The sequence below is a fragment of the Chenopodium album genome, chromosome 4 (assembly GCF_948465745.1).
Source record: "Chenopodium album chromosome 4, dcCheAlbu1.1, whole genome shotgun sequence".
NCBI classification, from domain to species: domain Eukaryota; kingdom Viridiplantae; phylum Streptophyta; class Magnoliopsida; order Caryophyllales; family Amaranthaceae; genus Chenopodium; species Chenopodium album.
The window spans coordinates 2480613-2496623 of record NC_137837.1 but is presented as its reverse complement, the minus strand read 5'-3'; the positions used below and the strand labels follow the sequence as shown (position 1 = coordinate 2496623).

The following is a 16011-nucleotide window of genomic DNA, read 5'->3' as shown; positions in this document are numbered from 1 at the left end:
TTTTGTTGGCGGCATGGTTCTGCCATGCACTCAAGGGTAAGTATTGGTGTTTGCGACTTTGCTTGTTTGCCTTGTGTCTTTGTACCATACATTATTCGAGTATTTTGAGTTCGGATTTTTGCAAATCATAATTGAGCAAAAAATGAAAAGGAAGAAACAACTCTCATCAAATGAGGGATTGTCACTATTTAAATTACAGTTCGGAAATGTCTCTTATTACACTACTCCGTATGACCTATTCTCCAAAGCAAAATCTTTTATACGCTTAAGCACATCTAAAGTTAGAATTATATACGCAAAAATAATATTTGTGTTTAATTAATTTTTGCTCGTTTTAATATAGATCTTAAGGTCCGACCATGAACTATGCATATATTATGGTAAAATCATTAATGGTGTTAGCGATTCTATCATAAACCACACGCAAATTTTTTACTATTTATTTACAAATTTGCCATTTAATAAATAACCCAGGTTCATAAATTAATCAATTAGAACGCCATCTTTTACTAAAAAAATCATAGATAAAAAATTAGGAGCAAATTCCAGGAATCAATGATATGATTGGCTCATTAACCCCAGAAAGAAAACGTCAACAAAGCATCAAAAATCCTTTCACCAAAGTCTTAACACTCAACGTCAATTACTCATTTTCAATTGAAATCAAATCAAATGAATTCAACAAAATAACTAAAAGAAATTCCAATTTTTCTCAAGAACAAAATTAGGATGATCACTCAGTTGCTAATCTTGGTGAATCTCTTTGCAACTTTCTCTCTTCTACCTGCAACAGCCACCAATCAGGTAAGTTCCTCATTTTTCTGCTAATAAAATTGTTAATTCATCCTGGGGTTTTGATAATTTTCATGAATTTTGTCAACTTTCATATAATCTATGATTTAGCAGATAATTATCATGTTTTACAATATGAAATTTTGATGGGTTTTAATTTCTGGATAGTTTTGTGAGGCTGGAATTGATTATGGAGAAAGTGGGTGTCAAATTTCATCGTCATCATCAAAGATATTGATTAAAGGAGGAACAGTTGTTAATTCTCATCATCAAGAAGTTGCTGATGTTTATGTGGAAGATGGTTTAATTATTGCTGTCCAACCCAATATTAAGGTAATTATTATCAACCCATTTTTTACCCTTTGTTAGAAAAAGTTATCAATTTATGAAGTATTATATTGTAATAATCACCAATTAGTGTCCTAAATGATGTTCTTGTGATTGTTTTTGTTGTGTGCCAATCTTATTGTGGGAGTGTGGGACATTGGGTGCTAATTTTTCCAGTGATCATGATGTTCAGTCTGTTGGCCTGTCATTACTACATTGAGAAATTTTATTTACATATAGTACTATGTTGAGATGTTCGGAAAAAGTTGTCATATATCAAGAAGTAGTGATGGACCGTGGTTGATGTCTCATGAGTCATGGTATCCTCACTTGTAATGAGTGAGGGGTAGAGAGTGCAGTGATCATAGCTAGAGAGTGTTACGAAACTTACGTGGTATCCATGATTATCATATAATTCTCACAAGGGAGAAGTTAGAGCAATTGGTGTAAATTTAAGTAATTTGAAAGAACAAACAAAGAACAACAATTGAGAAATTTGAAAGTGGAGGAGAAGACACAAAAGTGTGGAGGTGGAAAAATCCACTCGAAAGTACTAATACAATCTGACAGACAAGAAGAAGCTACGTCATACAACATGCAAAAAAGCACAGTCGTAGATCTGTAGGCATGGCCTCTCAATTGTGTCAAGTAAACCAGTGCAGAAACTCTGTGGGAACTATGAGATGCCTCTCCACTGTGTTAGGGGAGTTCCTAGTAAAAAAAATAAAAAATACACGAGCTAGGAAAGGCCTCTCCACGTGACAGAATTGGTCTTAAGTTGTCCTGTATTGAAGTACTCTTTATCTAAAACTGAACTATGAAATCAAATTTTAATTCTGCAAACAGGTGGGTGATGATGCCATTGTGCTTGATGCAACTGGAAAGTATGTCATGCCAGGTACTTCAAACTTATCACTCCTATTTTTACATAATAAGCCACATATGAGATCATTTAAATGAGCTAAAAATACTACAACTTTTCTTTACTAATTATTTTCTTACATCTCCACCATACCAATCTGTTTTCTCTTTGGAATTCTTTTAAGGTTTAAGTATAATATGGTTTAAACTTTGTTTTGCTAAATTTATAATGTGACCTGTTATTTTAAGAACTAAAGTGGCTTACCATTTTGGGTCGGAGGTAGTGTAAACTGTATTATGATATAGGAAATAATGTGTACCATTAGCTTACTTCATGTATTAAACACTTAACAGGAGGCATTGATCCTCACACTCACCTGGATATGGAGTTCATGGGTACTCAGACTATCGATGACTTCTTTAGTGGTCAAGCTGCTGCATTAGCTGGTGGTACGACAATGCATATTGACTTTGTCATACCTGTTGATGGAAGCTTGACTGCCGGTTTGAAGTTGTACAAACAAAAGGCTCAAAAATCATGTATGGATTATGGTTTTCATATGGCAATTACAAAATGGGATGAAGTTGTTTCAAAAGAGATGGATTTGATGGTAAAGGAGGAAGGTTAGTGCTTCTGTTTCTCAGGTTCATATCCTTCACAGTTAAAAATTAGGTATAAAAATTGCTTTGCATATTTCAGGTATAAATTCTTTCAAATTCTTCATGTCGTACAAGGGGTCTTTCATGATAAACGATGAGCTTTTGATTGAGGGGTTCAAGAAGTGCAAGTCTTTGGGTGCCTTGCCTATGGTTCATGCAGAAAATGGTGATGCTGTTTTTGAAGGACAGAAGCGAATGATAGAACTTGGCATCACCGGTCCTGAGGGACATGCTCTTTCAAGACCTCCTCTGGTAACATCTTAGCATCTGTTCAGTATTTACATACTGTTGAATGCTTTCTCAATAGTTGAAGAGTCTCTTGGACTTCAAATTTCTGTTTATATTTCTGTATTTGAGTAATTGCAAATTTTAACCTACTTCTTTCACCTGTTTCTCATTCACTGATCATCTACCTTCCTGGATTTATTCTGTGCATCAACTTTCTATTTCTGATGAGTCAAGTTATATTGTTTAGATCTTTATGAAAGCTAGGAGCTCATCATTCCTAGAACATTATCTACTTCACCATGAGGCATGGGTTAATATATTTGTGAATAGAGAGTATAACCAGCACATTATAGCTAGTGGTTGCAAATATCTTTGGGATTCTTTTTCTGAAGTAAAATGAAGTTTTTTTTTTTTTTTTTTTTTTAATTTGTCTTAATTTTCACGGTCATTCAGCTTGAAGGAGAGGCAACAGCTCGAGCTATTCGACTAGCACGTTTTGTAAACACACCTCTATATGTGGTTCATGTGATGAGCATTGATGCCATGGAAGAAGTAGCCAAAGCACGAAAATCAGGTTCACAGCTTAGGGTTATTTTGAGGATCAGGTCTTGTCAATTGTTACAATCCTCTTATTCTGATTACTTATTGTCTTTTTTCTTGGTTACAGGGCAAAGAGTCATCGGCGAGCCTGTGGTTTCTGGATTAATCCTGAATGATTCTGTGCTCTGGGATCCTGACTTCTCCATTGCATCGAAGCACGTACCTCTTGTTATCTGCTTTATTTTCGTTCCATCAAACTACCGGTTTTTTTTCACTTATTTTTTGTTCTGTGTTTTTTTTTGATGGGGATCAGATATGTCATGAGTCCTCCTATTAGGGCAGCTGGTCATGCTAAGGCGCTTCAGGGTGCTCTTTCATCTGGAGTCCTTCAGGTTTCTTCCATTGCAAGAGAAAATTTTATGTTGATTCCGAAAAAAAAAAAAAAAAGAAACTGCCATTTAGGAACATGTTGACTCGAAATTTCACAAAAAAAAAAAAAAAAAAAAAAAAAAAAAAAAAAAATCCAATTTAGCATCTAGACTATTTTGTTGGTTGTTCTATAGTTTGGATGATTCTCATCCTAGTTAAGCTGAAGACATCTTTTCATTCTAGACATTCATGTATAAACATAAGATGATGAACATTGTAATTTACCATGTTGCAGCTAGTTGGAACCGATCACTGTACATTTAGTTCAACACAAAAGGCTTTCGGAACTGATGATTTCCGAAAAATTCCAAATGGTGTTAATGGTAAGCGTAATATTGATACTATCTATTTTTCCAACAGCAATCATATTTGATTGAATAATTCAAATGTGAATTCTTGCTATTATCTCATCCTTAGGGCTTGAGGAGAGGATGCATCTAGTCTGGGATACGATGGTGGTAAGTTGCCAAAGATTGTAGCCTCCAATCTCCATGAATATAATTTTGCTTAAGAAAAGCTCAAAGGTTTCAATTTGTGTGATTGTGCCTTTCTTTATTCAGGAATCTGGGCAGATATCAGCCAGTGATTATGTTAGGATAACAAGCACAGAATGGTATTTTTTTGACACTTAAAACTTACGGTTCCTAATCTGTCCATCCTTCTTGATAAGTTTCTTTGTGCAGTGCAAAAATCTTTAACATATACCCGAGAAAAGGAGCAATACTCCCAGGATCTGATGCAGACATAATAATACTCAATCCTAATGCAAGTTTCACAATTTCAGCAAAACTACATCAGTATAGGACTGACACAAATGTCTATGAGGGGGTAACAGGCAAGGTAAATCTGCTGCTAATTTTTCTATCTTTATTTTTATGCTTTCTATACTATTGTACGGATATTGAGAACCAATTCACAATCAGAAACAATTTATCTTTATATGGCTTCGGCTGTCCCTCTGTTTACCACTATTTTATTTGTCTGCCCCAATTCAAAAGTCTATCATCTGGATCTAGTGAGTTAAAATTTGAACTTCCCATACTACACTAAATGATGCACATCTCAAAATTTTAAACAAAGACTACATTGGTATAGTGATGTAAAAGTTAAACTCATTGAAATATGGACTATTATATAGGGATGGAATAAGTGTTATGTATAAAAACCTTGTATTTTCTGAGCCTTTTCCTGTCGTGTTTGCCTTTTTTTTTAGGGAAAGGTTGAAGTGACTATTGCGGGAGGAAAGATTGTCTGGCAGAATGGGGAGCTGAAAGCCTTCCCAGGTTCTGGAAAATATGTAGAGATGCCTCCTTTCAGTTATGTTTTTGACGGTATTGAAAAAGCAGATAGCAATTACCTCTCTTCTCTCCAAGCTCCGGTAAAACGATCCAGATCTTCAACTTAAAACTGTAAATACTTTGTACAGAAAGTTTCGCCTTTATTTTACTTGCATCAGTTACTTGAACTGAATTAAGTATGAACAATGCACATCATTGTTAAAATTTTTGGATCATACATGGAAAAAAAAAAGGTTCCTGTGGTGTTACACAAACCTCATATGCATTTTAGTTTTTCTGAACTTTTCTAAATAAACAAAATTTAGTTAGACAAAAATTGACCAAGCCTTGATTTTCAGTTGCATAAAAATATTATTTACTGATTCATATAACAGATGTCTTGCTTTTAATCACCTTATAATAGCTATGATTTTACATGAATTTGACAATAATTGCAGCAGTGATTCTTCTTCTTAGTAAGGCATTATGCAACAGTACGCCATAATTTTGTTTTTCTTCTGCAAAAAAATAGTATTCCAAGTATCAGATTGGGAAATGCAATTTACACTTCATGATCATACTTGATTTTTGTATTGATCTAAGGACACTATTGATCAATATCAAAATCAAGTACAAATCTATTTCCTCTAATAGTTGATCATGGGTCGGGTCAGGACAGGCTCCTAAACGGCCAGCTGGTTTTTGAGCCCAGCCAGAATTTGAGCTTGAAAACAGTGGCCAAGCCCTGTAAAATCAGGCTTGGCTGAGCTTACTTGATCAGCTTACTACCCAACCAGCCAATCCTATGTCAGTAATGTTACTGCTGCTGCAGCAATAAAATTTCTGTGAAACCTTGCACAATTTATATGTTTGGATGAGAGAGTTACCATGGATGTAGAATCATCTTGGTGTGTATGTTGGTGATCGTGGTGGTGATGGACATGAGGATTCGGTGGAGCTTTAAAGATCGGTTCATTTTTTAGGCCAACATGCTTAACATCCATCTTGGCTTGTTTTCGGTGAGCTCGTGCTTGGCCAAAGACCATGGAATAGTTAGGACTTATTTCTCCTTTTTGATCCCAGGCTCCGAACTGAGGGACTGATTTCCACTCCTTTTCCTGCATGTTTCATTTGTTTAGTTAGTGGGGAAAAAAAATTGAAGGTAATGTTATTAAGTGTATTGTAAATTTGTAATGCATCATAATTCATCTTGTAAAATATGTTCATTAACTAGTAAAGTGGGACTTTGTAATGGTTAATACTTAATACATTCTAAAACCATGAAATTCAGATTAACTGTTATAAACAGAACAGGTATCTATTTCTTATATCATGACGACATGTCATATGAAGCATAAGCTTATTCATGCATATTAGAGATGGATGATTTCCCATTCAAGATGATTATGTATGGCGCAACCTGACCGGGCAGATTTACACCTGATTTGAGTTTTCATTATGTCAGCCGGGTGTACAGCCTGAGTAAATCATTCTGATTTTGTTTGGTTCGGGTTAACATTTTCTACTCTGAAATAGGCATGGCATATGCATACTCGATTCTACAACCCGACACATAATTAGCTATACATGACATATTCAACCATTCATCTGCTATAATAAGAGTTGCAAGACATCACAGGAATAGACAATCAAACAGTTTCATAAACGCAAGGAAGAGGAAGAATGATGAAAAACATGTTGGTATTTGTACATTTGTTGATGGAATTTACTTACTTTACCACGGCCTTCCATGGCAAAGCGGCGAAGAAGAAGAAGAATTTGTACATTGGTTTCATGTCATCAATGATATTAGAAATCTTTCTGTCTAAATTTGGTGATGTTGATCTGTGTGTTTGCTTGACAAGCGGGAATATAAATTTTTTCCGTTTTTGATCTTTTCTATTGTTGTTTTTGTCCCCAAAATTGTAGGAATTTACCTTGTTGTTCCTTAATATTGTCTTATTTAATTTTTATTTACTTCGTTTTAATGCATATATTCTATTAATTATATCTTTAATTATGTACAACCATTGATTATTACACAAGTATATATATATTATATATACTTCGTATATATTTTTCTTATATACTATGTATATCAACGATTAATCATGGTCAAATTTTCTCTTTATTAAATGGAACAAACAAAGAGAAGAAATTCTAACTAAGCTTTTTTGGCTTTTTATTTATATGGTACGACAGATTTCATTATCATGCGTACATTACAAATTTTTTCTACCCTAATAACTTAAATGTACATAATCGACATCGTACAAGATTAGGATATTTCATTAGCAGATTGTTCGTGCATGAGTTTCACACTTATGATAAATTGACACGAGCTAAGCATGTCACCTTTTTTTTTTTTTTTTTTTTTAACACAACACAATTGAGCATGAGATTTGCTGACACAGCACGTGAGCTTATCCAGCCCGACTCGGCCTAGCCAACCTGTGGCCAACTCTTGTGTAGCTAACTAGCTTGCGCTTTGGGCCTTTGAGTACATCTCAAACTCTTCTTCACACTAGTTTTTATATATACAGTGGTTGGATTTTTAATTTTGGTTTTTAATCAAGAAGAGATGTCAATTACCCGCGTATCTCAATTCAACAAATTAGCGCAATCACGCAACTCTCAAATATACCTCAAATTTTCAACAATTTCAAAGAGAAAAACCCAATCAAAATCTCCAAATACCCAGAAACCTAGACATAAAAATCAAACATTATTGAAAAAAGATGATCATGATTCTTTGTTTAGTGAAATTACTGAGATATTGGGAACTGGAAATCTTGCTCTTAGTAAAATTCCATCTGGGGTTTTTGTCCCTGTTGCAATTCCTGTAGATTTTTCTGGAAATGGGGATTGCACACAAGGTGTTTGTGAAAATGCCCAAGAGAAAATTGAGGGTAAAAGTGAAGAAGTGTTTGTTAATAGTGATAAAGTAGGAAACTTGACTGGAAATGATGATAACAGTTTTGTTGTACAGAAGATAACAGAGATTGTAAGGCAGGGTAATGTTGGGATTTCAATGGAACAACGGTTGGATGATTCGGGCTGTGAATTTAGCTCCGATGTTGTTGTAAACGTGTTAAAGAGGTGCTTTAAAGTCCCACATTTGGCTAACAGGTTTTTCAGTTGGGTGAAGTTGAAGAATGGGAGTTGGCTTACAACTGAAAGTTACAATACTATGTTGTATCTAGCAGGGGAAGCTAAAGAGTTCGAGTTAGTTGAGAGGTTGGTTGAGGAAATGGAGAGTTTTGGTTGTGAGAAAGACATTAGGACTTGGACCATCCAATTAATGCATTATGGAAAGGCAAAGTTGATTGGGAAGGCCTTGCTGATCTTTGAAAAAATGAAGAAATTGGGTGTTGAACCTGATGCTGAAGCTTACGGATGGTTGATTCGCGTACTTTGTCAATCTAGGAAAGGTGAAATTGCGTTGGAGTTTTACAACGAGATGGTCCAAAAGGATTATAGGCCTGATATTAGACAGTATACAATGCTGCTCAATTGTCTTGCTGGTTGTGGAGATATTGATGGGGTTTACTTAGTTGCAAATGACATGATTAATGTCTCTCAGATTCCGGATCAGAATGTCTACTTCTTTGTCTTAAAGAGCTTCTGTATGTCAGAACGCATAAGAGAAGCTTTAGAGTTGATTCGTGATCTTAAGACTAAGAATTTGACGTTAAGCTCTGAGTATTTTGATATCCTGGTGAAGGGACTTTGTAAGGCTCGTAGGATGGATGATGCTTTGGAGATTGTTGATATTATGAAGAAAAGAAATGTTGTTAATGAGGTGGTTTATGAAGCTTTGATTAATGGGTACTTGAGAAAAAATGATTTTGCTAGGGCTTTGGATATGTTTCAGGGGATGAAGGATGCTGGTATTACACCCTTGACTTCAACTTACACAATGTTGATGCAGCATTTCTTTAGCTTGAACGAATATGAGAAGGGATGTGCTCTTTATAATGAGATGCTGGATAGAGGCGTGAAGCTGGATTCTGTGGCTTACACAGCAATAATTGCAGGTCATGTACGCAACGACTCTATTTCTGCTGCTTGGAAACTATTCGAAAGTATGGAGGAGGAAGGAATTAAGGCCACACAAAAATGTTACTTAGTAATCATCCAGGAGCTCTGTAGGAATTCAAAGACTGATGAAATGATCAAGGTTTTGTATCAAATGCAGGATAATAAAATTAAGATTAGTAAGGAAATTTCCCATTGCGTCATATCTTATTTGGAGAGGAAAAGGGAAACTAAGAAAGCAGAAGAGGTGAAGAAGATGCTAAAATGTTGGGGGGATTACTATGAAGCAGTTGAACCATCTAAAACTGTTGAATTTTCTGAGACGAAGGTGCATAATCTGGAGTCAAACAACATTGAGCAAAATGGGGACTCTCTGTTGTTAGAGCCTTTACCACAATCTTTCAATAGCAAAGATCTGCATAAAATCTGTGCCATTTTGTCATCACCAAAGGGTTGGTATGATATGCAAAAAGCTTTGGAGGAGTTCCAAATTTGTTATACACCAGATCTTGTGACTGAGATCCTACGCATTTGCAGTCAATATGGTTATGCTGCCCTACAATTTTTCTCATGGGTTCGAAATCAGCCTGGTTACAGACACTCAACAGATTCTTACAACGTGGCAATGAAAATAGCTGGTAAAGGAAAAGATTTTAAACACATGAGAGATCTCTTCTTTGAAATGCAAAGAAACGGTTGCTTGGTAACACCTGATACATGGACAATCATGATATTGCTATATGGTCGAGTGGGCCTGACTAATATTGCATTAATGAACTTCAATGATATGAAAGCTAGTGGTTTGAAGCCAACAGCAAGTACATACAAGTACTTGCTTTTGTCACTCTGTGGAAGAAAGGGTAGGAAGTTGGACGAAGCCATAAACCTGTTCAAGGAGATGATTAACACAGGGTTAGTTCCAGATAAAGAATTGGTTGAAGTTTGCTTCAATTGTTTTTGTCAATCAGGTAAATTGGAAGATGCGAAGAAGTGTATGGAATATATCCAGAAGGTTGGTTATACTAAGCCTTTGAGCTATTCCTTGCTTATCAGGGCTCTTTTTCGGTGTGGGAAAGTAGAAGAAGCTTTAGCTCTAGCAAATGATGTCAAAGAAGAGCGCTCTACACTTGACCGTTACATCTATGGGAGCCTAGTTCATGGTCTCTTACAAAGCGGACAATTAGATGAGGCATTGGCCAAAATAGATTCTATGAAACAGGTAGGCACTCATCCAACCGTTCATGTTTATACATCATTAATTGTACATTTCTGCAAGGAAAAGCAGATGGAAAGAGCATTGGATATTTTTAAGACAATGTGGCAAGAAGGCTGCTATCCTACCGTCGTTACCTATACTGCATTGCTAAGTGGGTATATCAACTCACAAAATTTTGAAGATGCTCGAAAATTGTTCCTTCGTATGAGACTAAAAGGACCACTTCCAGATTTCAAAGCATACTCTATGTTGATCACGAGTTATTGTGAGATGGAAAAGTCTGAAGTCGCAATGCAGTTGTTATCTGAAATGTTGGATGATGGTATTGTTCCTAGCACTGTTAATTTTCGGACTGTATTTTTTGGGTTGAATAGAGAAGGTAAGCAACATTTGGCACAGAGAATTATGCAACTAAAGCATGCAGTTGCAAATAAGCGAAAATTCTCAACATAGTTGTGCCTGAAGGATGATGCAGCTTTGTTGATATTTCCTTGTTGGAATTGGACTCCTAAATTGTACGGAGTATGTTACATGGTATTGTTCCTAGCACTGTTAATTTCCATGCTAATGAGCGAGCTATACAATTCTTTTTTTTCACTTCATTGTGATGTATTCTATGTTATGAAGTAACTAGTCTTTAATTTTAAATGCATATGGCATATCCCAATTTCGCACCATAAGTGAGAATTGAATCTTTAGATGATGTATTTTTGTTTATCTAAACAAGGCATTTCTCTTCTTCCCACTTTTGACTGTTTTGACCACTTTAAAAAACATGTACCCAAAGAAGGCAATTGATGAATGATGATAGATTGATAGATGCCACAATAACCACTAAGACCTACAACAATCTTTCGGAATGGTCCTTCTAGTTTTACAGTTACAATAACCCTTAATTCACTTAAACATACTTTATATCAACTTGATCATTGCTGACTGCAACGATTAAGAGCTAATACGTGTACGATACTCGAGTCAAAATATCATAATCATCAAACCTCGTCTTAAATGAGACTTAGCTCGAGTTTAAATAAAGTATTGCGAGTCGAACCCAAGCTACCCTAGCTCAGTCTCCCCTCGGCTAGTTAGCATAATTACATCCCTTTACTCCTGCTCTTCCTCTATTGCATTCCAAGACAACAAAAGAAGAAAACCATCAAAATTTGAGCAGCAGAAAACGCAGACGAAATGTTGAGCAGGGTATCTTACTCTCATCATCATCATCTACCTTCCTTCGCATTTTCATCATCTTCCCCACTTCCCTTTTCTGCGTTTAGGCCTTCTTTCAATTTACTCCCGAAATTTTCACAAAAACACCCTCAAAAGTTTCAAATTGAAAACATCCGATTTTTTACTTCTTCAACTTTCACCAGTAAATTTAACTTTTCTAGATCTTTTGATAGTAATTCCTACAAACCCAGTTCGAGTATTAGTGTTTCTTCAATTTCTGGAATTTTCAGTTCATCCCCAACTATGCTGGGTCGTTCTTCTTTCAAAGGTATAATCTTTGTTCTTCGTTTGATTTTCTATTATAATTTATAATTGCCCAAGTTTTTTTTTTTTTTTTTTTTGGGTCGTCTTATTTATCAGTTTAATTTGATAATTTTCTATTGCTGTTATACTTAATTAATTCCTGTGCTCTCAAATTCTGAAAATGAGCTAGTTGAAAATCTGAAATTAATTAACAATTTTAGGTTTTTTCTTATACATTGTATCATTTTAAATAGTTTTTTTTTTTTTTTTAAAAAAAAAGTCGTAGTTTTTAGTTGTTGGGTTCTTTTTTTGGATTCCCAGATTGTCTGTACATTGAGAACTAAATTCCTTACCTAATGGCAATGTAGTGATGTAATGTGTCCACATTTCTTCTGCTTGTATTATTGTACTTAAGTTTTAATAGTGAATTGTTACATTAGACCTTTACTGCTGAGGTATAGGTTCTTCGGAGGGGGAAGTTGCCCCATTGGCGAATCGGTATGTATATGCTAGAATTACAGAAACCTTTGTCTATTGTTACAATGCTATCTACAATATTTTGGCAACAAGATTAAGACAATAATTTGTTTGAGGAGTCGGTTTCTGCCATTTTATATACATCTTGCTTCTTTATGGTTTGAATTGAAGTGTCAATGTCCATCTTCATATCCATATCTGAGTATTGACTATAGAGTATCCAACATTAGTACTTGAGGTGATACAAGTAATGATGAAGATGAATGTTGGTGATGGAGTTACATATTATTAATCGGATCCTGCTTTTGATACACAGTCTAGTTTATGTGATGTAATGTGAATTGATTTGATGATGATGATTTTGAATGCATTTAACAGCATTTACAACTGGAAGTAGCTCTGGTGGTGATAGGGAACTATTGGTGCAGCACTTGCTTGTCAAAGAAAATGACCTTAACCTTTTAGTGGAACTTCAAAAAAGGGTTGCAGGAGGTATGCTTTTGCTGAAATTGTTATCAAGTGATTGTGTATGTGGATATGATTGATGGGTTTATGCTAATTTCTGTTGTCAAATGCTAGGGGAGGATTTAAGTGATCTTGCTGTGGAGTACTCTATTTGTCCGTCAAAAGAAGAGGGTGGAGTGCTTGGTTGGGTTAGAAAAGGACAAATGGTATGCTGATTGTTTAGGCACTTGTTTCTTGCAAAGCTATCAGATAAGTTGCTGTTATGGATATTGCTTAAGAAATTTGACCCCTATATTATCAGTTTATAACTGTTCTTCACCTCCCTTAATACCCTATGTTGTTTGGAAGCAATTGATACTTTTCTGTATACAGAAAACTTATCATGTTTCCAAATGATGCAAGGAATCAATATTTGAGGGAGGGGCACATTAGTCATAGCCTATTAGTAGTGTCTTGAGGAATAAGTTAGAGTTAGTTATGAGACTTTTTCTATAAATAGGCCTCATTAGGAGGAATAATGATCATGCTGAAAATATTGTTAAGCTTTGCTTAGTTTTGGAGAGCTGCTCTTCCTCTCGAATGAAGAGTGATTGTATTGTTTTGTTACTCTGATCATCAATACAAATATCTGGTACTTAGCTAATTTTTTCTGCTTGATCATCTTCCTAATCTCTCTGATCTGAGCTAATTCCTAGCAAATGATTTATTTGGAAAAAGCTTTTTATGTTTCTGAATGTTTTTGTGAAGAGAAAGCTATTTAAGTATTTATGTTTCCGAATGAAAGCTGATTTGAATCATCCTCCTCTTACTAGGTACCAGAATTTGAAGAGGCTGCATTTTCTGCACCATTAAACAAGGTTGTACGGTGTAAAACCAAGTTTGGATGGCACTTGCTGCAAGTTGTATCCGAGAGGTAAGTTCATTGAAGATATTACCTCTTTTTGAGCTCTGAAAAGTTACTGATTTACTTGATTCTGTACCTTTTTATATGCAATTACTTTAGGGAAGGATCGTTGCTTGGTGAAGTTCAACCAAGTGAGTTGCATGAGAGATTGCAAGATCCCAACTTCACAGAAACAGTACAGCTGATCGATGTTCGAGAGCCAGAAGAAGTGTATGTCTTTTTCTGCTGCTCTTTTTGATGGTTTTATGTATTACAGTCTGATCAATATCTCTTGGTCCCTGAGTTATTTTTCCATATTTATTTTACCCAATAAACTTCGTCATAGACAATGCTTTGGTTTTATACGATTCTGAGTTTATGATGTTGGTGACACACAAACATATATATACTTGGTCTCTGAAAAATGTGAGGCAGTCGTGTGTTGAAATTTAAAAGTTGAGCTTGTGGTTTGATTGTTTGAAACTTCTTTTCAGGAGTTTGGGTAATGGGAATCTTGAATTGAGCTTGTAAGTTCAGAAAATAGATCTAGTCACAGAGTAAAACTGTTTTTAGGAATGGTTTTGTCTATCGGGATGGTTGTAGACCTTGTAGTTTATAAACAGGATCCTTAGTCTATGCCATTTAGGATCTCATGACAAAGCAGCTTTCTGAATGCCACTATATTTTATTGTCACTCAAGGTAAGAGAAGAAGATATATTGTCAACACGGAGCAGTATTAATGCTTAGTGCTCTAAATTATCTGTTAATTGCTGTTTTGAGAAGTATGAGAATTGGTGATAGCATTGCTTGCAACTTGTAACTTTGACATCTTAGAATTAAAATCCTTTTCTTCCATTTACTTGAAAAACTGATACTTTGTGCTAAAACTTTGTAGGCTTTGTTCCTTTAAAAATCACTCTTTAAGCTTCTATTGGGTGTTTGTATGCACAATGATCTGATCTTTGAACTTTTAAATTCATCTACAACTTTGATATAATGTGTGCAGTGCCAAAGCATCTTTACCAAGTTTTCAGGTTCTTCCTCTTCAACAATTTGGAACTTGGGGACCCGAGATTACAACCAAGTTTGATCCTAACAAAGATACTTATGTTATGGTCAGTGGTCTATTTTAGTCACAAGTACAAGTCTTAAATTTTAATTTTATCTGCGCCTAATGCACTAACACTTATTAATTGGATCCAGTGTCACCATGGGATGCGATCAATGCAAGTTGCCAGATGGCTGCAGTCACAGGTAAATTTCTCTTTGATTAGTTTTATTTGCTACTCCCTTCATTTTGACTCTTCTATCTACTTTACGGGAGCAATTATTTTAATTTTATATTATTTGTCACTTATTTTATCAATGTTTCATTACTTATCTGTTTAAACTTTGATACCAATGCAATTTCAAATCCATGAAAATAACTCATTATAAGGCACTCATTTTTTAATGGATATATATGATTGGCTAATTTTATGTAATTCTCGAGTGATGCTGCGGTTTAATTTTTATAGTCCTTAAGCATGTTGTGGCCTATGCTTGTTTTCCTCTTGTTAACTTGTTTTAGTGAAATTGGTGCTTGTACTCTCAACTACCATTTTTTTTTGTTTTGTCACGGTTTTTTGGGCTTTTTCTTTATACTTATTGCTATTGATTATGGAGTTGTATCTAATTGAGATCTTGAGTTTAAGTAGTTATGAGGATTACTGGATCTTTTCATTTTTATTCCTGTTTGTATCTTTGATTGTAAGCTTTAGAAAAGTTTTAATTAATGTATTCTTTGCTGATATGAATAATCTCTTGTTCAGGGTTTCAAGAGAGTGTTCAATGTAGCTGGAGGTATTCATTCTTACGCTGTGAATGTGGATCCTTCAATTCCAACCTATTAGGAAACTAAGAGGTAGCAGTATCACAACCAAAGAAACCGCGAATTTTGTTTTGGACTTCCATGTCCTTTTCCCCTTACCATCAAGAGTTTCCAAAATAGGCGCCATAGTTTATTTGTGAACTCTTATTTTGATAGAGTTGTAATGTCAATGAATTCTTATTTGAATAATTTGTTTTATGAGAAATGATTTTAAACTGTCCAATAATTTGCGGTAGTAACGTAAATTGTTAATTACAGAGTATTTATCTGGGTACAAAACTATGTATGTCCCAAAATAGAGAAAAGAAATTAAATGAGTAAAATAAAAGCTTAAAGATTACATAGATGTTGATATCTGGAGGGGGGGAAAAAAAATATACATGCAAAAAACAGTTAGATTCCCGCGAAATCCTCCTCAACCAAAATTTAAGGCGCTTTTTTTCTGAAAAAATTAAAAATTTGCTTATTTTCTCC

At 35.0% G+C, this 16011-nt stretch overlaps 2 protein-coding genes and 1 pseudogene across 2 annotated transcripts; all 3 read left to right on the top strand.

The window, feature by feature from the left end:
• Window positions 1-531: 531 nt before the first annotated feature.
• LOC145628513 (dihydropyrimidinase-like) lies at window positions 532-5400 on the top strand. The gene is made up of 13 exons (XM_081680824.1): window positions 532-804; window positions 961-1125; window positions 1966-2017; window positions 2335-2604; window positions 2681-2892; window positions 3322-3442; window positions 3536-3623; window positions 3722-3800; window positions 4073-4160; window positions 4255-4295; window positions 4398-4450; window positions 4521-4677; window positions 5051-5400. Exons 1-13 carry the CDS (start codon window positions 730-732, stop codon window positions 5240-5242), a joined length of 1593 nt encoding a protein of 530 aa, XP_081536950.1. The 5' UTR covers window positions 532-729; the 3' UTR covers window positions 5243-5400.
• A 2082-nt stretch (window positions 5401-7482) lies between these two features.
• LOC145626299 (putative pentatricopeptide repeat-containing protein At5g06400, mitochondrial pseudogene) lies at window positions 7483-11059 on the top strand (annotated as a pseudogene).
• Window positions 11060-11432: 373 nt separating this feature from the next.
• On the top strand, window positions 11433-15763 carry LOC145626297 (rhodanese-like/PpiC domain-containing protein 12, chloroplastic). Its single transcript, XM_081678727.1, has 8 exons — window positions 11433-11866; window positions 12697-12810; window positions 12898-12989; window positions 13596-13696; window positions 13787-13897; window positions 14674-14782; window positions 14871-14921; window positions 15479-15763. The coding sequence occupies exons 1-8, from the start codon at window positions 11557-11559 to the stop codon at window positions 15557-15559; spliced, it is 969 nt and encodes a 322-aa protein (XP_081534853.1). The 5' UTR covers window positions 11433-11556; the 3' UTR covers window positions 15560-15763.
• Window positions 15764-16011: the final 248 nt, after the last annotated feature.

Excerpts from the sequence above, each read along its gene's own strand:
- LOC145628513 (XM_081680824.1), top strand. The coding sequence starts at position 730 with ATGATCACTCAGTTGCTAATCTTGGTGAATCTCTTTGCAACTTTCTCT. Across the intron at positions 2,018-2,334 it reads TGGAAAGTATGTCATGCCAG|GAGGCATTGATCCTCACACT; the intron begins GTACTTCAAACT and ends AACACTTAACAG. Across the intron at positions 3,801-4,072 it reads TTTCATCTGGAGTCCTTCAG|CTAGTTGGAACCGATCACTG; the intron begins GTTTCTTCCATT and ends ACCATGTTGCAG.
- LOC145626297 (XM_081678727.1), top strand. The coding sequence starts at position 11,557 with ATGTTGAGCAGGGTATCTTACTCTCATCATCATCATCTACCTTCCTTC. Across the intron at positions 11,867-12,696 it reads GGGTCGTTCTTCTTTCAAAG|CATTTACAACTGGAAGTAGC; the intron begins GTATAATCTTTG and ends TGCATTTAACAG. Across the intron at positions 12,811-12,897 it reads TCAAAAAAGGGTTGCAGGAG|GGGAGGATTTAAGTGATCTT; the intron begins GTATGCTTTTGC and ends GTCAAATGCTAG.